The sequence below is a fragment of the Mustela nivalis genome (assembly GCF_964662115.1).
Source record: "Mustela nivalis genome assembly, chromosome: 20".
NCBI lineage: Eukaryota > Metazoa > Chordata > Mammalia > Carnivora > Mustelidae > Mustela > Mustela nivalis.
In genome coordinates, this window is record NC_139039.1 from 23,452,499 (window position 1) to 23,474,615 (window position 22,117).

Below are 22,117 nucleotides of genomic sequence, written 5' to 3' on the forward strand. Positions count from 1 at the left end.
CCTTCCTGGAAGTGGGGGTGTTTTAAAAGGGAAAGGTCACAGTAACTTGCCAATGGAGGGAGTCGGCTCAGGAACGTGGATGGGGTCATTTCGTCTCTAAAGTTGACCTAGCCTAGACTTGAGGCGGCACTAAGTCATCAGACCGACTTTGCGCGTTCTTAGGTCTTCTGCCTCTACATGTCCATCTGCAACTTGGGTGTAAAGAAAATGCAGACCTGCACCTGACATCTTCACCGGGAAGCTCCCACCGGCCAGGAAGAGAGGGCGGGTCCCCACTCAGGACGCCGGCCATGTCAGGGGAGTGCTGGCGATCTGGGCTTTAGTCCCCGGGAGGCCAGCCGCCGGCAGAAAAGTACCAACCAGGCAGGCATTAGGAGAGAAGCCTTGGCAGGTGAGGGTACGCGTCCAGCGGAAAGGCGAGGTGGGTGGAGGCCTGGGCTCCTAGGGGCTTTGTTCAATTACAAGCCAGGCCCCTGTTTCAGGAGAAGCCAATTAGATCCCCGCTGGGGGATCATCTGACCTCGGGTTCCTCCCCAGGAGGGGCTTCGGAAGGGGCGGGGCGAGGCTGTAGGCTCCTCCGGGACCCGGGGCGCAGGCCGTGCGGGGGAGTCCCGGGCGCTTCAGCCACGCTCCGCCCCGCCCCGCGCCCGCCAGGCCCCGCCCCCGGGGCTTCCCGGGCGCGCGCCGCCCCGCTGTGTCCGCGCGCCACGCCCCCCAGCTCGCGGGCCGCGTGCGGAGCCGCGCGCCCCGGAGGCTCCGCGACCGTGGCGGCGGGCGGCGGCGGCGGAGCAGCCCTCCGCGGGCCATGTCTTCTCCGGACGTGGCGAGGAGCTCCCCAGGAGGGAGCCGGGAGATGGCCCCCACGCCGCGGAGCCCGGGCCGGTTCTGGGAAGTGGGCGGCGGCAGCGGCGACCGGCTGGAGCGCGCGGCGGCAGAGTCGGAGCGCTGGGAGCTGCTGCTCCGCCGCGGCGAGCTGCTGGCGCTGGGCGGCCACCTGAAGGGAGCGCTGGAGGCGTACGCGGCGGCGCTGCGCCGCGGGGCCCCGGTCAGGCCCGAGTGCCTCGGCACCCTGGTGGACTGCCTGGTGCTCAACTACCGGCTCCGCCACGGGCTTGGCTGGAGCGCGACCCTGGCAGCGGGCGCAGACCTCGGTGCCGGCGGGTTGCTCAGCTGCCTGGGCTGCCGGGGCTTCCTGAGCGAGCCGGTGACCGTGCCCTGTGGCCACAGCTACTGCCGTCGCTGCCTGCGGAGAGAGCTCCGCGCCCGCTGCCGCCTCTGCCGGGACCGGCTGCCGCCTGCCGCCGCCACTGATGCTGAGGGCACCACCCCGCGGCCGCCGCCTCTGGCCGCCGCCATCGCCGCCTCGGGCTTCAGAACCAGCGTCGTCCTCAACCACCTGGCCGAGAAGTGGTTCCCGGGCCAGCGGGAGCGAGCCCGCGCGGCTGGCCGGCTCGGGGAGCTGCTGCACCAGGGGCGCTACCGGGAGGCCCTGGCCGCCGCCTGCGAGGCGCTGCGAGCAGGTGACCGCGCGGGGATGCGGCGTGGGCCCGGCCGACCCCACCCTCCTTTCCCCGACGGCCCGGCTACCCGGAGCTCGTCTGCGCCCCAGGGAGACTTCGCTGCCTCCCCGAGGCCGCCCGACTCCCGCTTGTAGGGTTTCGGGGTCCTGGAGGGTGTGGGAGGGGGCGGCGCCCCGGGGTGCTTCGGTCACAATGGGGATCGCCTTCGGAGCCGAGTGTGACGCGGCGCAGGGAGGGGCGCACAGGCTCGGGGTTCCCTCGGCCGCGGCCTTGCGGTCAGGAGGGAGCGTCCCGAGCGGAGCGGGTGGTCGGGGCGAGGCCGCGGGAGCGCGGGATGGGGTGGAAGTTGGGCGAGCCGGAGCGACCGCTCGCTTCCTGCCGCGCTCTTTCCTGTAATTGGCCCGCCAGACCCGGCCGGGCCGGGTCCGCCGCGGGCACACGACAGCCGGGGCGGGGAGAGGATCCCTCTGGCCGAGGCTGGGCGTACAACGTTTACGGTCGTACCCCACAAAAGTCACTGGGGCAATTGGAAGCCGCGGGAGGGCAGAATTGCATAAGCTGGGTGGGGGGGGGGTTGTGTAACGGGTGACGTCCGGTGGGCGTGGCGGGAGCTCGGCGCCGGCACCCAGCTCCGGGAGGCCCCGCCGGCCGCTGGGCTTGGGGCGGGTGTCGGAGCTGCTCGGGGATGTCCAGGCTTACCTGAAAATGCCGGTTTACCTCTCTATTCCCGGATCACACTTATTTCGTAAACACACGTGGCTTACTTTTCGAATACCCCTAGTTTCACGGTCAAGATGAAGGGGTAGTCTCTGATGAGTTCTTAGACACCCTTGTTTGCCTTTCCACACTGGATCAAGATGTGGGGAAAAGCCTTTTAGATCTTTGGTCTGTTTCTTCTCCTCCAAGAAGCAGCTTCGGCTTCCTAACCTAGGTTAGCACTTTTTAAGATGGTTTTAGGCTGTGGAAAGGGACACTGCCAGACTCTTCTAGGGAGAATAAAGAGTTCTATAAATCGGTGGTTTCCCCACCCCGGGGGTGGGGCGGGGATTTTACCCCCCAGGAGGCATTATCTAGAGCGGTGTCTGGTAATACCTGGAGACATTTTTGATTGCCACCGATTGTGGGAGTAGTGCTGGTACATCTCATGGGTAGGGGCTGGGGATGCCGCTAAACATTGGAGAGAGCACCGGACAGCCTCCCACACAGTTACCAGCCCCCCAATGTCAACAGTGTCACTGTTACGTCTTGTGTTAAATAAGCCTATTTCAAAATTGGTGTCTTTATTGGCATGAAATAATGCTGGAGAGAATAATCCTGGAGAAAGACATCTAAAATATAAACGGATATTATCAGGTAAATTTATAAACTGTTTAACTGAAACTCTCTTTTTTTGTGGGATTTTTTTTTTTTTAATCCTAGGTGCTTAGTCATTTCGAATAGTGACAGTATACTATTTAATAATACCTTTAGAGTTCAAAACATAAACTTGGCATATTTTCATAGTCTTTCAGAATCTTTATGGGAAGTGTAGGTAGTTATAAAATGGAGTAGAATGATAGACCTAGAACAAAAGAGAACTAGTTGGAGTACAAAATTCTGATACAGACAGCTCCGCCTTTCTGGGTAGTTTGAGTGAGGAAGTGCAGACCATCTAGGCCACAGTCTTCATTTAAAAAAAAAAAAAATGAAGCCCAAGCTAGGGCAGTGAAATGACTTGTCTACAGTCACACAGCTAGCTGGTTGTAGAGGCAACATTGTATCATCCGTTTCTCCTGTTGCACGAGGGTTGGTCCTGGCTTTATAGCTCAACCATTGAAAATGTTTAACCAGTTCCCAGGGGAGTTTTGTCACTAGTATAAAATAAAGGCTGAAACTTTCTGATAGCACTATAAGGCATTAAATACTGCACTCTGTAAGAATTTAATCAGGACTTACTAGGAATTCAGGTCTGAGTCTACAGAACAGTGCACACATTTACTATTAGGTTTGGCTTAATGTTCTATAACAAGTAATCTTTTTAATTAAGGAAGATTTGGGCCTTGGATTGAGGATATTATTTTTAACAGAAAAAAAACCCATATCTGCTTTCCTTTTGTAAAGACAATTTGCATGGTCAGCACATGGGAATTTTGCCTGTTCAGCCACTGAAATCTTACTAGTGTGGAACTAGAACTCAAGTCTTAGTTCACCTCATTAACCTATTTTTTCCCTCTTCTGAGGTCTTTGAAAAATCATTAATTTCATACTCAAAAATGTATCTGAATGTTAGTAACAAGGTTAAGTTTTTTGATACCATAAATTTTTAGTGCAACATAAACTCTTAAGAGTTTAACAAATTGTAGTTGGTGAAATATAGATATCAAGTGTTCTAACAATTTGGAGGTGAATAAAAATGTTCAGTAGGGTTATAAATCTGTAGTTACGCTTTAACTTTTTCAGTGTCAGCTAGTTAACTAGATAGGCGTTTGAAATGTGTTTATATAATTGTACAGTTGTAGCTCCCCATGCTACTTTTCATTACTGAAAGACCTTCACTGTAATTTCTTTTTAGAATTCTTATCATGAAAAACAAAATACTATTAACTAGAAAAAGAATCTAGTCTGCAGTTAGCCCACACCTGTTCCAGTTTATCCCTGTTGACAAGAAAAGAAGGCTTGAAAACCTTTTTCCAAAATCAGAAGTTTCCCATTGAGATTACATAAGTTTCTGTTGAATTGAAATATATTCAGATAACATTTAATCTATTGATCTTTTGGTATTAACTCAGATGTTTCATAACTTTCTGTCTCTTTAGTTTAGGGCTATTGTGTAAAAGTCTCTTCTGTGTTGAGTCTTTATACTTACTGAAATTATCCCAGTTTGCTATGCTGTGTTCCCTTTAATTTTTAATGAGTTTTTACACTGACTTGCCTCTTCCCCATATATACCCCCCCTCCCAAAAGAAGACAAAAGAACATTGTAAATTAGTTTGAACTGTTCTTGTTTTTTTTTTTTTTGTTTGTTTGTTTTTTTAAGAATGTCATTCAGGGGAGAGCAGTTAATTTAAAATACTTGTACATTTTTGTCTTTAGTATTAATTATGTAGTTCTTGCATATTATCAAGCATTAAAAAAATTATTTAATCATTTGATCTTCACAAAGAATCCTGTGGAATACCCTTACCTCAGAAGGAAATTGAGGCAGCTGTCATTCGGGTGCAGGATGGCCTAGTGGTTAAAGCTGTACACCTTGGCAGCTGACTGCCTGGGCGTGTGTCCCAGCGCAGCCCTCCACTTAACTCTCTGACCTTGGGCCTGTTGTCTGACCTTACTGTTTTGGTTTCCTTATTTGAAAAGCGAGAATATCTGGTAGATAGATAACTCCCAGATGGATCACAGTAGGTTAACAACTACCTAGGGGTGTTAGGAGAACTGAGATGTAAAATGCTTTGAATGGTACCTGACAGAGTAATGCCTGGTAAATATTAGTTAAAAAATTTTAGGGGTGCCTGGGTGGCTCAGTGCGTTGGGCATCTGCCTTATGCTCAGGTAGTGATCTCAGGGTCCTGGGATACAGCTCCTAATTGGGGAGCTGGGCTCCCTGCCTCTCCCGCTGCCCCCTCCTCCCCCTGCTCATGCTCTCTCTCAGGCTCTTGCTTTCTCTCAAATAAAATCTTTAAAAAATATATTTTTTAAATGTAAAAGCTGTGCTGCAACTAGATGATTTAGCTACAATTAAAATCTAAATTTTATGACATCAAGTCCTGTTCTTTTCTCTCTCCCACATTAATAATATTACCAGCGTGAGGGTTAAATCCTGATTCTAGCCTATATATGTGAGTTAGTAGTGACATTTTAGCATCCATCAATAAAGTACAGATCCTGAAAGGCTTTAGTTATAAAAAGATGAGCCAAATTGTAGGTAAATGCTGAATACACTTACAGAAACTGTAAAGGTGTTTAATATCTTAACTCGGTTAAGGTAAAGAGATTTAAATTGATTTAATCAGTAAACTTAGTATGTCCTAACTTACTCTGTAAAACACTTGAAACAGTAAACATTGACATTTACTTGGTGTTTCATAGTGCACAAAATATTTTCTTTTCCATTATCTTAACTGATCCTTACAAAAGATCATGCGAGGTAGAAGGGCAACTTGAGCATTCCTAGCTCCGAGACTGAAGAAGAGTGCTCCAAGAATTTTAAGTGCCTTTCTTGAGGCAAGCAAATAAGCAAGTTAGAACTGAAAGCAGAAGCACCAAGTGTGTGGATGTTGCTTCTAAGACTCAAATTGATTTTAAAAATTAGCATACAAATCCTGAATCTCACGTATTCTTATTCGGCAGGTTTTTACTGAGGACTTACTACATACGTGTTATGTTTTAGTTGCTGAAAATAGAGAAGTGGACAAAATAAAGACCCTGTCCTTATGGAGTTTATATTTTTTTTATTTCATTTGAAATCACAGCAAACTTGTATTTATTGAAAAGGGGCTTATTGCTTACTTGACCTCTGACAAATCGAGCCCATATGCAGTACATTTCTGATTCACCCTTTTTTAAAATCAGAAGTCATGTTAAGGATTTTTGTGATGCCTCAGGGTCATTACAAAGACCAGTTACAGTGGCAGATTCTTACTGATATAGAAGATGGGAAAACAGGTTATGTAAATATTAAGTGTTCTGTTCATTCCTTTTCTTTGTTCATCAAACAATGCAGAATTTACCAAAACTCTTGTTATATTAGATTTCTACTTATTTGTATATAAACCTTTGGTGTATTCAGAATTTGTTTTTCTATGTAGTGGAATATTCTAAGAGGCTTAGATACATTCAAGTGAAAATTTAAATGGGTTTATAGAGTATCCCATGCCTTGCATTGTAAAGATATTTTTTCAAAATTGTTACTATGTTTAATTGTAGGTGAATGACTTAGGCTCTAAAATGCAAGACAGAAACTTCTGTTCAAATTCCACCCCCTCTCCCCCTTTGGTCAGATGGGATCAGTCTGGTCCCCCCACTTCCCCTCCTTTTGTCCGGTTTGCACTACCAATCCCTAAGATGTTTGTCACGCAGCAAAGATTTATTTGGGGAAGAGAAAGGAAAACACTCTAATACCTTGTATCAAGAGCTAATCTCATTGCTATTCAACTTATTTTGAAACATTTTATAATAGTAACAGTACCTATTATTTATTATTTGTGTGCCAGGCATTGTGTTAATGTCTGCGTAGTCCTTACAACTGTCTTACGACATAGGTGTCACCAGCATTGTATAGGTCAGGAGCCGGATGAATAAAGAGTAAGGTAAACTGTTCAACCTGGGATCTAAACTCAGATGCTCTGAATTCAATGGTTAATGCCAGACTATCCCATTCATAGTATACCAGTAATCAATCACTAATAACTTGTCAATTGGTGGCTTTCAGTTTAAAGATTTATTTTAGAAAGAGAGAGCATGAGGTGGGGGGGGGGGGCAGAGGCAAGAGGATGAGGCCAGAGTGCATCCCAAGCAGACTCCTTGGCTGAGCGTGGAGTCCAGGTGGGGGTCCCGATTTCAGGACCCTGAGATCATGAGTTGAAATCAAGAGTCAGCCTCTTTACCCACTGAGCCACCCAAGTGGCTTCTATGATAACCAAGCCCTACCATACTGAACTTGAAAAAGTGACAGAAGACAAGAAATTTGGCATTTTGGTTGGCCACTGAGGTTGTTGAAACAGCTCAACATACAAATCTAAGAAAAAGGCACTCAGAGGAATGAGTAAAAGATTATGAATGTGGAATGTTTATTCTTATGCATAAACAATGTAGCCAGTAAATATATAGTTTTAAAGGTCAGACTTACTGAAGAAATGCACATTAAAACAATGCTTTTTTGTGTTTTTCTAGGAAACAAAAATACACAGCTTGTGGGAATGTAAAAATAAGTTTTTATAAAAGGGCCAGCAGAATGTATTGAAACTTTGAATATATAATTTTCTACACAGCCATTCAACTTTCTAGACTAAGGAAATAGATATATAAAGGCATACAGATGTTCCTTGTAGTACCTCCTTTTTTTTTTTTTTAAATAAAAGATTTATTTTAGCACACAAATGGGGAGGTGGGGCAGAGGGAGAGAATTTCAAGCACGTTCCTGCTGAGTGTGGAGCCTGAGGCTGGGCTCCATCCCAGGACCCTAAGGTCATGACCTGAGCAGAAATCAAGAGTAGGACCATCAACCAAGCCACCCAGGGGTCCCTGTAGTATGCTTTATATTAGCAAACATTAGAAGTAAAAACTGCTGAGTAGTGTATTTTGAAATAGATTGTGAATATGGTAGGATATTTTGCAACCATTAAAAACCATGTGGATTTAATTACAGTGACCAAAAAGCAGGTTGTAAACTGTATATAGGGTAGAGTTCATAAAACTGTAAAATTAAAAATGTAATCTACACACATAGGAAAAACTGGCCAACACTGGTTGTTTCTTTATGGTGGGAACATTTCTTAATTAAAAATTTCTTTCTTAATATGTAGGTTTTTCAAATTGTGTAAGTAAACATTTTTATAATCTGAAAAAAAGTTTCTTGAAGATGAACTAAGGAAACTACCTTAGGATTGGAACAAGGACGATTAATGGGGATTCTGAAGAGCTCTCCTCGGCCCCTGAAATGCCTCGGCCGCTTAAGACCTGCTTTCCTCAGATGTGAAGCAGAATTTTATCTCTGTTTTTTTATTTGCCTGGTGACTGGCAATATTACTGGGTCTAAGAGAAGAGAAAATGGGAGCGTGCATTAAGGAGCATAAGGGACAGATTTTAATGAAGTTTCCCTTGTTCAGCAAACATTTAGCAAAGCCAGGATTTGAGGACACAAAGACAGGAAATAATGGAGAGAGCTCAAAAATAGATTTTAGACCGAATGCATTGCACATACAGTGAAGGGACACAGTCATAATAGCCAACATTTATAATGGACCAAGCCCTGTGCTGGGTGTTTTGTATATATTAACTTATTCTTGAGTAATACTGTGAGGTAAATACTGTTATTTGCAGAGGTGAACAGCAAGAACTCTCCGGCCAGACTGCCTGAGCGAGAATCTTGAAGCCACCACTTCCTAGCTTTTTGATCTTGGGCAAATTGTTTAAACTGTGTCCCGTCTCCTTATCTGGGAAAATGTGCCAGACCCACATAGGTTGTTCGGAAGGTTGCAAATCATAGGAAGTGGTGTTTCTTAAATAAAAATAAATTTGGGGAAACACTCTCAATTTTGTAGTTGAGGAAACAGGTACCAGAGGTGTTTGGCTGTCTGCCCCAGGCGCAGTGAGTGGAGGGGCCAGAAGTTGAACCCAGCAGTGTGAGAACCTCAGAGCTCCTGTTCTTGATCCGCAGTGATGTGCCAAGTGAGGGTAGACTCAGAAGAAAGCATCTTGAGAAAGAGATTGGTGAGCTGAGTCCCGATTGGTTGCAAAATAGTTCCCCAGACCAAGGGGAGGTGCGGTATTGAAGTAGAGCTCTGCCAAGGAGAGAGGTCTGTGAGCAAAGGAAGGAGGCATGAACTAGAACGGCAGACGTGGGGCAGGCTGAGTTTAGGTATTACTGGAACCTCAAATGGGAGCTGGATAATGATGGGAAGTGAGGCTGGAGAGGGGCAGGCGCCAGGTGTGTAGGAATTTGCGTGTTGTACTAATAGACCCACCTGATCTTCTGGATGGTGAGGATATAGGTAGGGGAAGACTGGAGGCAGGGAGAGCAGTTAGCAAGCTCTTGCAAAAATCTTGAGATTTAGATCCAGACCCTTAAGTAAGGCTGTTAGCAGAAAGATTGGAAAAGACCGGGGACAGATTTGAGAATTATAGGAAGTAAAATTGACAAAATTGGGGATTTGATTTGGGAAGTCAGTGGTTTTACTAGTAGAGAATACAGTAAAAAGACTTTTTTTTTTAAATAACGATTTTATTTATTTGAGAGAGAGACAGTGAGAGAGAGCATGAGCGAGGAGAAGGTCAGAGGGAGAAGCAGACTCCCCATGCAGCTGGGAGCCCGATGCGGGACTCGATCCCGGGACTCCGGGATCATGACCTGAGCCGAAGGCAGTCGTCCAACCAACTGAGCCACCCAGGCGTCCCTTTTTTTTTTTTTTTTAAAGATTTTATTCATTTGAGGGAGAGAGCACTAGCAGGGGGAGGGGCAGAGGGAGAGAGAAGCAGTCTCCTCACTGAGCAGGGAGTCCACTCTGGGGCTCCATCCCAGGACTCTGTGATCATGACCTGAGCTGAAGGCAGACACTTAACCCACAGAGCCACCCAGGTACCCCAAGATCTTTTTTTTTTTTTTTTTTTAAATGGAAATGTACTGTGTGTGTGAAAATTACAGCAGGCAGTTGGAAATTTGGTGAATCTGAAGGCAGGTTGAAAAGCTCAGAACTGAAGAGAAAGCTTTGGGAGTTAAATCATGCTTTTAGTACAATTAGCCCAAATCGTATTTCTTCACTTTTCAACAGATTGGCTCCGTTATGTGCCAGGCAGTAGGGTGCCCACAGTAGTGGCCTGAGAGGCCCCCCTCCAACAGCATGCTCTATGAGGTGACTTGTTCACGCCAAGGTCCTCAAGGCCAGGTGCAGAACATACTGGGAACATTTGTTGACCCTTTCAGACTTGAGTTCTAACACAACTGGGCTGATAGTTGTTTTTTGGGGAGTAAAGAAGAGTGGTTTATAGTTCCCTTTTACAGAAGTTTACATGGAGGGCAGACATTGTATGCTTTGATGATTCCAGGGTCTCAATTAGTGCATTTGGCTCTTTTTTAGAATTAAGGGTTTGAAATAAGTGGGCGGGATGACCCTAATCTCTTAAGAAGCTTTAGGAATTTCAACTCACTTGATGAGGTTTTTTCCCCCCCTTATAAAGTCATTTAAAATAATTATTCCATTAACATTTGATGTTCTTTTTTTTTTTTTTTAAGATTTTATTTATTTGACAAAGAGATCACAAGTAGGCAGAGAGGCAGGCAGACAGAGAGAGGGGGAAGCAGGCTCCCTGTAGAGCAGATTCTGATGTGGGGCTCGATCCCAGGACCCTGAGATCATGACCTGAGCCAAAGGCAGAGGCTTAACCCACTGAGCCACCCAGGTGCCCCTAACTTTTGATGTTCTTAACAAAAATGTTACAAAGTATTAGAGAGCAAGACTTTTAAAATCTAGCCCTCTTGTTGTTTTATGTGTATCTTCTGTCTTCTCCCAATACATACTAACTTCTTAGGCTGCCTTTAGAGCATCTCAAGATCCTGAGTGTGTGTGTGTTGAGAGGAGAGGGGAAACCATCTTTTTTCACTTTGGTCAGAGTGGAGAAGTGTGATACGTTGGCTGGGTGTTGTCAACAACGACAGACGTGGCCTCAGACACTTGCTACAGTGCTAACCCAAAGAAGCTGTATTCAGTACTGAAAGCATTGATAAAAGGGTTGGATATTCAGAAGTTTTGAATGTGTGGGGCATCAAGTGTGATGCAGTGGGGGACCTGCTGTAAAAGGAAAAAATTGAAATGAAAAAAGCCCCTCAGGGAACCAAGAATGGAAAGGGCTGCTTGCTGCCACAGTGAACTCCCTCTCTTTGAGATGCAAAGAAGGGAGGCTCAAGGATGCTGTTGGAAGCACCCGGCTCTGGGTGAGCAGACCTTAACGGGTCCAGGTTCTTTTGGTGCTTTTGAACTACTCATTCTTGGACCATTTTGGCACATGCTGCTCTCAGTTTTCTGAACTGCAGTAGTTTTTTCAAATCAAGATTACATGATCCATTTCATAATAAAATAAAGTTTTCTAATTGGATTGTAAACTCCTCAAAGATAGGGATAAAAGAAAATCTTCCGAGCACCAACAGGGTCAAGTTTTGTGCCAGGACTCTTCATTCTTGATTGATGAATCCATATTGAGTTTTCAGTTTCCATGTGTTTTTATTCAGAGATAATGGTTTCCAGTTACATTCCTTTACGAAACAAAAGACAAAATATTCTAGATGTGTCTTTTTTATTTAGGAAGCATGAAATATTTTCTTGAAATATTTCATTCTTCTTTGAAAATTTCCATTGGTATAAATTCGAAGAAACAACATAGTTCCAATTCTTAAGCATCAGCTGAAAAAGGCCAGTCCCATTGTCGGGAGTTCTCTGTAGGAAAGCAATCATCTAAAAAGTAAAGTAAACCAGGGAGCTATTGAGTTTTATTACCGTTTTGTCTTTTTTTTATTTCAATGAGGGTCTTTCCCCTCTTCACAATGAATGCCTTATTTCATAAGCATATATTTTTGAAGGCTTCAAAGATGACTAGCTTTAAAAGAGATTAATTTTGTCTGTAGATGTGCTGAAAATCAGTTTCTGGCTTAGACTTCAGATTTTGAATCTATGTACCTGTAACAAGTGATGGTAGTATCACAGACGGTGCCACCTAACTGAAATTCTGACCGCCACTGGGTACGAATTTGGTTTCTCAAGTACAGAGGTAGAGGACGGTAGTCAAAATATCCACAAAGCTTTTGTCTCAGAAACATTCGAAATTAGATGTGTTTGGCAGTGACAAAATATCATTTCTGCTAATGGCAGGAATTAAAATTTTGACCTCTTAAATTATCAATCCATTTCCTCCAGAATCAGGACCATTGTGTACCCTCCTAAGTTTGAGCCTTGGTCAGTCTTTGTTCCTGTGGAAATTGTATGTGGAGTAGTTGCACGTATGGTTGTTTGTCAGTGAGGATTTAGAAATTGAGGTTTGAAAAATTAAGATTTCCCACGAAGAGGCAAATCTTCGAAACCTCTAAGATCTGGTTTTCAGGTATGTGTAGAATGCCCTCTCTATTTTAAGAAAACACTTTTTTTCTTAGAGGTGATTATTTACATTATAAAATATTTTCAGTACTTAATGATCCGCTCCTGTGCTAAATTTATCTACATACAGTCTTAACGATTAAACGTCTAGATAAAATTCAACACTTACATGGGTTGCACCTATACTCTGCTTTGGTGGTTATTAGCTGGAATCACTAAGTCAATTCTTAATCTAGTTTGTATTTTGTGGATCTGACAATAATATTTTAAAAATAAACCTTTATAAAATATTTGTTTCAGAGCCCAGTGATGTGACTCTAAAAATTTACCGAGCGGAATCATACGCTGGTCTTCAAGAGTTTAAAGCCGCCATAGAAGATTTAAATGCAGTCCTCTTTCAACTGCCAAATTGGCCTGAGGTAAAGTTACTGTTTTACATTTACATATTTAAAAATTTCACCTGTAGGGAACATGAATTCAGTTATGGTTATAAGTTTAAACAAAATAGATTTGTTGGCTCTTTAAAAAAACATATAGCGTTCTAGAAATCTAGGGTTAGTATTTTGAGCAGATGGCTATAAAGCAATTTTTTAAACCCTAAGAAACCTTCATTTCCTAACTAAAGAACAACCTGGATTTAAGGCACTGAGGAAAAAAAGTAATAATAATAAGAGACTTGAGTATGCAAAATTTCCTCAAAGAGATACAACTGGTCCTGTTGGATCCAAACTGAAAATTGGTGGAGGAGGTGTACTGATGGGAAGGGAAGAGACTGGAAAATGGAGGCATCATCATGGGGACTAGATGAGGAGTGATTTAACACAGTAAATGGGGACACCAGAGGTTGCCTTGCAAAATATAAGTAATCAGTTTACTAATTCTTTATCCAATTGCCAAAGCAAATCAGTTCATGTCCCATATATGTTCTTCAAGCTAGAAGTTACTATTTTATATGACTTTTCCCCCATTTGAAACGATGCCTTTGAGGACAGTATATTAAGGATGCTCTAAAAAATTATAAATTAATATGAAAAATGATACCAAATCCCATGCTGGCTTGACTGGTTAGTATAAGGCAAATATAATGATTGAAAATGATCTGTATGGACAGCTTTAGAACTCTTAAAAAAGAAGGAATCCTCTGCATTTATTACTGAAGTGACAGTTTTGAAGTCATTTTCCCATAAGTGCTTCTCCAGGGAAGCATGTAAACATACCTTGAAATGCTCTGGGCTCCTCAGTTATTCAGAATTTCAAAATGCACATTTCCAAGCAAACCATTTTTTTTTTTTTGTAGATACTGATTTTTCAAAAATAATTGTGTCAGTAAAAGTTGTGTATTTGTGCTTTCATTGAAGGTCTACTTCAGGAAAGGAAAAGTACTCCAGGATGCTGGTTTTTTAGGTGATGCCTTACAGCTCTTTCTTCAGTGCTTAGCTCTGGATGAGGATTTTGCACCTGCAAAGCTAGAAGTGGAAAAGGTAATCGGTTTACCAATTATAGTAGTTGGAGGCAGGTCTGAGACACAGGTCTTTTTAAAAATGCTAATTATAATTAGAAACTTGGGGTAAGAACATAAGGAGTCCAGTAAGTCAAATTTAGCAGCAGTTTGACAAGTGGGCTCTCAGGGTCATACACTTAGTGTATCGAGTTTTTACTGAAATCAAAACATTTCATTTGCAGATACTTAAATGTGTTATTTTTGCTTAAATTTAGGTGCTTTCTACTGGTTTGTTTGATTGGAGCCAAACTAATCATCCTTAATTGTTGTCATGATATTCCTGCTCAGAATTTTTTTTTTCTAGTTAAAGCAAAACTGGTCTATAACATTACATGTTTCCATATACATTATAAGAGATACCACTAAAAGGCTGTTTACAATCCATCATCATACGGGGGCTCCCTTCCCCCATTTCACCTAACCCCCTTACTCTCTGATAAACACCAATCTCTTTTTCCATATCTGGGAGTTTTTGTTCTGTTTGTTCATTTCTTTTTTGTTTCTGTATTAGATCCCACATGTGAGTGAAGTCATACCATGTTTATCTTTCTTCTTCTGACTTATTTCACTTGTCATAATACCTTTAGGGTCCATTTGTGTTGTCACAAGTTTTTTTCTGGGCTAAGTGGTAGTCCATTGTATATGTATGACTTATCGTTATTCAATCAGCCATTGATGGACATTTAGGTTTTTTCCACTTCTCAGCTATTGTAAACAATGCTGCACTGAACATAGGAATGCACACGTCTTTCCAAATCACTGTTTTTGCATGCTGAGGATAAGTACACAGAAGTGGAAGTTCTATTAATTTGTTGAGGAATCTCCATACTGTTTTCCACAGTGGCTTTACCAAGAACGGTATACAGGGTCCACTTTTTACCGTATCTTCTCCAAGCCTTGTTATCTCTTGTGATAACAAGAATGGTAATAGCCATTCTAACCATTTGAGATGATACCTTATTGTGGTTTAGGTCGGTATTTCCCTGATTAATGATGTTAAACATCCCTTATGGTCCTGTTGGCCATTGGTATGTTTTCTTTGGAAAAAAAAATGTCTATTCAGATCCTCTACCCATTTTTTAATTAGGTTGTCTTTTTTTTTTTTAAAGATTTTATTTATTTATTTATTTGACAGAGATAGAGACTGGGAGAGAGGGAACACAAGCAGGGGGAGTGGGAAAGGGAGAAGCAGGCTCCCCGTGGAGCAGGGAGCCCGATGTGGGGCTCCATCCCTGGATCCCAGGATCATGACCTGAGGCGAAGGCAGAGGCTCAACCTACTGAGCCACCCAGGTGCTCCAGGTTGTCTTTTTGTTGTTGAGTTGTAGGCGTTCTTTATATATCTTGTATATTAATCCCTTAGCAGATATACAATTTGCAAAAATCTCCCATTCAGTAGGTTGCCTTTTTGTTTTGATGATTTCTTTTGCTGTGCTAAAGCTTTTTAGTTTGATGCAATCCCATTTGTTTATTATTGCTCTTTTCCTTGGTATTGGAGTCACAAACATACTGCTAAAGCCCATACTGAGGAGCTTACCACCTATGTCCTTCTAGAAATTTTATGATATCAGGTCTTATATTCAAGTCTTTAATCCATTTGAGTTAATTTCTGTCTCTGGTGCAAGACACTGGTCTAGTTTCATTCCTTTGCATGTGGCTCTCCAGCTTTCCCCAGCACCATTTATTGAAGAGACTCATTTCTCCATTGTAAATTAATTGTGTAAATTAATTGTCTGTATATGTGTGCCTTTAATTCTGGGTTCGTAATTCGGGTTCACTGATGGCATGTGTGCATTTTTATGCCATTATTATATTGTTTCAATTACTCTAGATTTGTTCTGTAGTTTGAAATCAGCATTGTTCTCCTTTCTCAAGATTGCTTTGGCTATTTGGGATCTTTTGTGATTTTTGACAATTTTAGAATTATTTGGTCTAGTTCTGTGGAAAAATACCATTGGAATTTTGATAAGAATTACATTGAATCTGTAGATTGCTTTGGGGAGTATGGACATTTTAACAATAGTAATTCCTCCAGTCTATGAGCATTCCTGGAATAAATCCCATTTGATCATCGTGTATGAACTTTTGCTGTATTTTTAAATTCAGTTTGCTAGTATTTTGTTGAGGATTTTTGCATTAATGTCAGTCACTGATAATGGCCTGTAATTTTCTTTTTCTGTGGTTTCTTGTCAGCTTGCTGGCCTCAGAAAGATTTGGGGAGTGTTCCTTTTTCAATTTTTTTAAAAAGTTGAGAAGGATAGGTATTAAATTTTCGAATGTTTGGTAGAATTCACTAGTAAGCCATCTGGTTCTGAACTTTTGTTCGTTGGGAGGTTTTTGATTACTGATTCAATCTTACTAGTAATTGATCTATTCAAATTTTCGGTTTCTTCATGATTCAGTCTTAGAGGATTGTGTGTTTCTATGAATCTATACATTTCTTCTAGGTTGTCCAATTTGTTGGCATGTAATAGTAGTAGTATCTTATAATCCTTTATATTTTGGTGGTGTCAGTCATAATTCATTTCTGATTTTATCAGAGTGCTCTTTTTTTTATTATTTGGCAGGGTTTTTTTTTTAACTTTTTAAAATTCTAGTATAAAAAAATAAATAAAATAAAATTCTAGTATAACTGACATACAGTGTTATATTACTTTCACATGTATACTATGGTAGTGATACAGTAGTTCTATACATTACTCAGTGTTTATCATTTTAAGTATATTCTTAATCCCTTCATCTATTTCACCTGTCCTCCCCTTCCCTTCTGGCAGTCACCCATTCTTTAAGAGTCTGTTTTTCTTTCTTTGTCCTTTTGTTTTGTTCTTTAAATTCCATATGGGAGTGAAATCATATGGTATTTATCTTTCTGCGACTGACTTAAATTTCATTTAGCATTATATTCTCTAGATCCATCCATGTTGTCGCAAATGGCAAGATTTCATACCTTTTTATGGCCAAGTAAAATTCCATTGTGTGTATGTACTTCTTCTTTTATCCATTCAGCTGTTGCTTCCATAGTTTAGCTATTGTGGATAATGCTGCAATAAACACAAGTGTGCATTATAACTTTTTAAATTAATGTTGATTTCTTTGGGTAAATATCCAGTAGTGGAATTAGTGGATCATATAGTACTTTATTTTTAGTTTTTTGAGGGAACTTCACAAAGTTTTTCATAGTGGCTGCACCAGCTTGCATTCCTACGCATTCCTTGCGTAAATGTTTCTTTTTCTCCACATCCTAGCCAACACCTTTTATTTCTTGTGTTTTTTATTTTAGTCATTTGACAGGTGTGAGAAGATATCTCATTGTGGTTTTATTTGCATTTCCCTGATGATTAGAAATATTGAGCATCTTTTCATGAATCTGTTGTCCATTCGTATGTCTTTGGGAAGATGTCTTTTATATGTCCTGTACCCATTTTAATTGGGTTATTTTGTGTGGGGGGGGTGAGTTGTGTAAGTTCTTTACATATTTTGGATATTAACCTCTTGTTGGTGTATTATTTGCAAGCATCTTCTTCCATCCAGCAGGATGTCTTCTGTTTTGTTGATGGTTTTTTTTTTTTTTTTTTTTTTTTTAGATTTTATTTATTTATTTGGCAGAGAGAGATCACAGGTAGGCAGAGAGTCAGGCAGAAAGAGAAGGAAGCAGGCTCCCTGCTGAGCGGAGAGCCCCATGTGGGGCTTGATCCCAGGACCCTGAGATCATGACCTGAGCCCGAGGCAGAGGCTTTAACCCACTGAGCCACCCAGGCGCCCCTCACATTGAGGTTTTTAATCCATTTTGGAACTTAATTTTGTGTATGGTATAAGAAAGTGGGTGGGGGGGGAGGTGGTCCAGTTTCATTCTTTTGCATGTAGCTGACCAGTTTTCCCAGTACCATTTGTTGAAGAGACTTTTTCCCATTGGATATTCTTTCCTACTTTGTTGAAGATTGATTGACCATATAATTGTGAGTTTATTTCTGGGTTTTCTATTACATTCCATTAATCTATGTGTCTGGTTTTGTACTAGTACCATACCGTTTTGATTACAACAACTTTACAATATACTTGAAGTCTGGAATTGTGACACCTCTAGCCTTGCTCTTCTTTTTCAAAATTGCTTTGGCTATTTGGGGTCTTTTGTGGTTCCATACAGATTTTATTTAGGATTGTTTCCAGTTGTGTGAAAAATGGTGTTAGTATTTTGATAGGGATTGTACTATCCAAAGATTGCTTTGGATAGTACAGACATTTTAACATTTGTTCTCCCAATCAGTGAGCATGGAATGTCTTTCCATTTATTTGTGTCATCTTCAGTTTCTTTCATCTATATTTTATAGTTTTCACAATACAGGTCTTTCACCTCTTCAGTTAGGTTTTTCCCTGGTATCCTATTGTTTTCGGTGCAATTATAAATGGGATTGTTTTCCTGATTTCCTTCTGCTGCTTCATTATTAGTGTATAGAAGTGCAGTGGATTGCTACACATTCATTTTGTTATTTTGCAACTTTACTGAATTCATTTATCAGTTCTAGTAGTTTTTTGGTGGAGTCTTTAGGGTTTTCTATATAGAGTATTATGTCCTACAAATAGTGAACTTTAATTCCTCCTCACCAATTTGGATGCCTTTATACCTTTTTCTTATCTGATTGTTGTGGCCAGGACTTCCAATACTGTGTTACAGAAAAGTGGTGAGAGTGGACGTCTTTGTTTCATTCCTGACCTTAGAGGCAAATCTCTGTTTTTTCCTCTCTGAGGGTGATACCAGCTATGAGTTTTTCATATAAGGCCTTAATTATGTTGAAGTATGTTCCCTCAAAACATACTTTAAGAGGTTTTTTCATGAATGGATGTTCTACCTTGTCGAATGCTTCTTCTGTCTCTACTGAAATGATCATATAGTTTTTTATCCTTTCTCTTACTGATGTGATATATCACATTGACTGATTTGTAAGTATGGATGTAACGGTGGTTTAATGGATGTGGTCATGCTGAATGATTTTGTTTAACGTGCTGTTGGATCCTGTTTGCTAGTATTTTGTTGAGGATTTTTTTATCTGTGTTCATCAGAGATACTGGCCTGTAGTTTTCTTTTTTTGTATTGTCTTCATCTGGTTTTGGTGTTGGGATAATGCTAACTTCATAAAATGAATTTGGAATCTGTCCTTCCTTTAGGTTTTTTTGGAATAGTTTGAGAATATATATTAATTCTTACATGTTTGGTTAGATTTCTTCTATGAAGCCATCTGCTCCTGGACTTTGATATGTTGGGAGGTTTTTAATTACTGATCAATTTCATTGCTAGGAATTGGTCTGTCCAAATTTTCTCTCTCTCTAATAATGCAAGAGCCCTTTTTTCTTTTTAGTCTTGACATTTGCCAATTTTATTAATGTGTCCAGTGACCCAGCTCTTAGTTCTTTGATCTTCCCTTTTTTTGTGTTTCATTTATTTCAGCTGTGATCTTTATTAATTCCTTTCTTCTAGGACTTTGGGCTTTCTCTTTTTTTTTCTAGCTTCTTTAGGTATAAAGTTAGTTTGTTTGAGATTTTTCTTATTTCTTGAGGTAGACCCCTTAGAACATCTTTTGCTGCATCCCGGAGATTTTAGTAATTGTCCCTCTGTTTTATCTCTGGCTATTTTTTTAAGTTTCTTATTTATCTGATGGTACAAAGATTTGTTGTTTTGTAGCATGATGTTTAATCTCCACATTTTGGTTGGTTTTTTGCCTTGTAAGTCATTATTAGTTTTATACCATTGTGGTTGAAGATGCTTGGTATGATTTCTTTATTCTTTAAGTGAGGCTTGTTTTGTGGACTAACGTGATCTATTCTGGAAAACGTTCCATGTGCACTTGAAATTTTTGGATGCAGTTTGGATACAGTGTTCTGTATATATCTCTTAAGTTCATCTGGTCTAATGTATCATTTAAGGCCAATGGTTCCTTGTTAATTTTCTGTCAGGATGAACTATCCACTGATGTAAATGGAGTGTTAAAGTCCTTCATTATTATTGTATTACTGTCAGTTTTCCCCTTTAGGTAAGTTTTATTTGCTTTATATGTCTTGGTGCTCTTGTGTTGGGTGTATATACGTTTATAAATATTATGTTTACTTGTTGGATCTTGTTTATCATTATGGAATGCCCTTCTCTACTATTAAAGTTCTCGCTTTGAAGTCTATTTTGTATGTTATGCATATAGCTATACCAGCTTTCTTTTCATTTCCATTTGCTCAGAACACCTTTTTCCATCCATTCACTTGCACTGTGTATGTGTCCTTATTTGTGAAGTGTGTCTGGCAGGCAGCATATGGATGGATCTTATTATCTATTCAGCCATCCTGCGTCGTCTGATTGGAGAGTGTGGTCTGTTTGCATTTAGAGTAAATCTTGATAGGTATGTGTATATTGCCATTTGGTTAATGATTTTTTTTACTCTTTTCATCATTCCGTGTCTCTTTTCTCTTTCTCTCTCTGCTTGTGGTTTTATGGCTTTCTTTAGTGCTTTGCTTAGATTATTTTCCCATTTTCTTTTGGATATTTACCATCAGTTTTTGCTTTGTGGTCACCAAAGGGTTCACATAGAACTTCGTTTGTATGTAATGGTCTGTTTCAAGTTGATAGCAACTTAAATTTGAACACATTCCAAAACTTTATATTTTTCTCCACCTGCTCACCTTTTATATTTTTATATGTCACCTTATACATCTAATTTATGCATTTCTTAACCAATTATTGTAGTTTTAATTTTTTTGACTTTTAACCTTTAGACTTGCTTTATAAGTGATTGATATACTTTTACTATTTTCCACTAAGATGTTTACTTTGATGTTTTCAATTAGTGCCACTTTTTTTCAGTTCTGAGAAGTCCCATTAACATGTCCTGTAGGGCCAGTACAGTGGTGATGTATTCCATTAGCCTTTGCTTGTATGGAACACTCTTAATCTTTTTTTCAGTTCTGAATGACAGTCTTGCTGGGTAGAGAATTCTCGGATGGAAGTTTTTTCATTTCAGCCCTTTAAATAGGTCATGCCACTTTCTTCTGACCTGCAAAGTTTCTGGTGATAAATCTGATGGCCTATGGGGTTTCCCTTTCAAATAATAAGTTTTTCTTTTGCTGCTTTTAGAAGTCTGTCTTGAAATTTTTCTGTTACCATTATAATGTGTTTTAGTGTGAATCTCTGTGGGTTCATCTTCTTTGGTACCCTGTACTTCCTGGACCTAGAGATTCTGTTTTCTTCCCCAGGTTAGAGAAGCTTTCTGGCCCTTTCTCTTCTCACTTTGGGACCCCTAACTAAGGAATTTTTATTGGGCTGCTTTTTGCTTTTAATTTCCAGTGTAAGTTTTGCTTATTTTCAAGGTGCTCATAGTAGTACCCCAATTTGTTTTGCCTTAATTTTCTCCATAATCCACATATCACTTTCCAGAGTTTGTTTTATGGTGTGTTAGTAGGTGTTAAGTAAAAAGGAGGAGTCCTCTGATTAAATGATTTTGGGGAACAATGGGTTAAACCAAGGTAAACAGGTTTCTTCAGAAGTTCTCAGAGGTTTTGCTCTGCTAACATGAGAGCAGCATTCAGCTTTTGTCAAACATATTCACAGAGCATCTGGAAAGACTAGAGTCTTTGAAAAATTTTTTGGGAATATCTGTCCCCATATAATTGTAGTGTCATCATGATGCTCTCTTCAGTATCCACAAAACATGAGGTGTTATTTATCACCTTGATAGTGTTTTTTACATTGTGGCTTTTTGTCAGAGTCACCTTGGGTGCTTGGTAAATGCAAAGATTCCTGGACTTCACCACAGACTGTTGGAATTAATCTCTGGAATTTGGGCATAGTTTTACAAGAACCCAGGGAGATTCTTGTGCATTTAGAAGGATGACAACTTTGAAAATGTTCTCAGATTCCCCCATGCCTCATGAATATGGCTAATAACCAGTATATCCTCCATGAGGCTTCTAGCCCATTGATTTAAGGAAAAATTGTTTACTATTGTGTGTATTCTGTTTTATATTTGTTAGTGGTCTCTCCCTGAGGAGACTGCAGACTTTTTAAGGGCTTATAAGTTTGCATTTTCCATGCTAATAAATATCCTTCTATTTCTGTAAATATTTAAAAAGTTGACCTTTAATAAGGTTAGGAGAAGGCAAAACAGCTGATGCTTTGAAATATTTTTCTCCCAATAGGCTTTTTGTAAATTGTGGTATACTTTACATATGATGCGTGGATTTTATAGTCCACTGTTTTGGAAATTATACATCCATGTAACAGCACTCCAATTGAGATGTAGAATATTTCCATCATGCTAGAACTCTCACTCATTTCCTTTT

At 40.7% G+C, this 22,117-nt stretch overlaps 1 protein-coding gene across 1 annotated transcript in view; it reads left to right on the forward strand.

The window, feature by feature from the left end:
• Nucleotides 1-610: 610 nt before the first annotated feature.
• Nucleotides 611-22,117, forward strand: part of LONRF1 (LON peptidase N-terminal domain and ring finger 1) — a 37,597-nt gene continuing 16,090 nt past the window's right edge. The window contains exons 1-3 of the mRNA XM_082715494.1: nt 611-1,520; nt 12,599-12,717; nt 13,657-13,779. Of these exons, the coding sequence (XP_082571620.1) occupies nt 806-1,520; nt 12,599-12,717; nt 13,657-13,779 (957 nt within the window). The 5' untranslated portion in view covers nt 611-805. The remainder of the gene's footprint in view (nt 1,521-12,598; nt 12,718-13,656; nt 13,780-22,117) is intronic.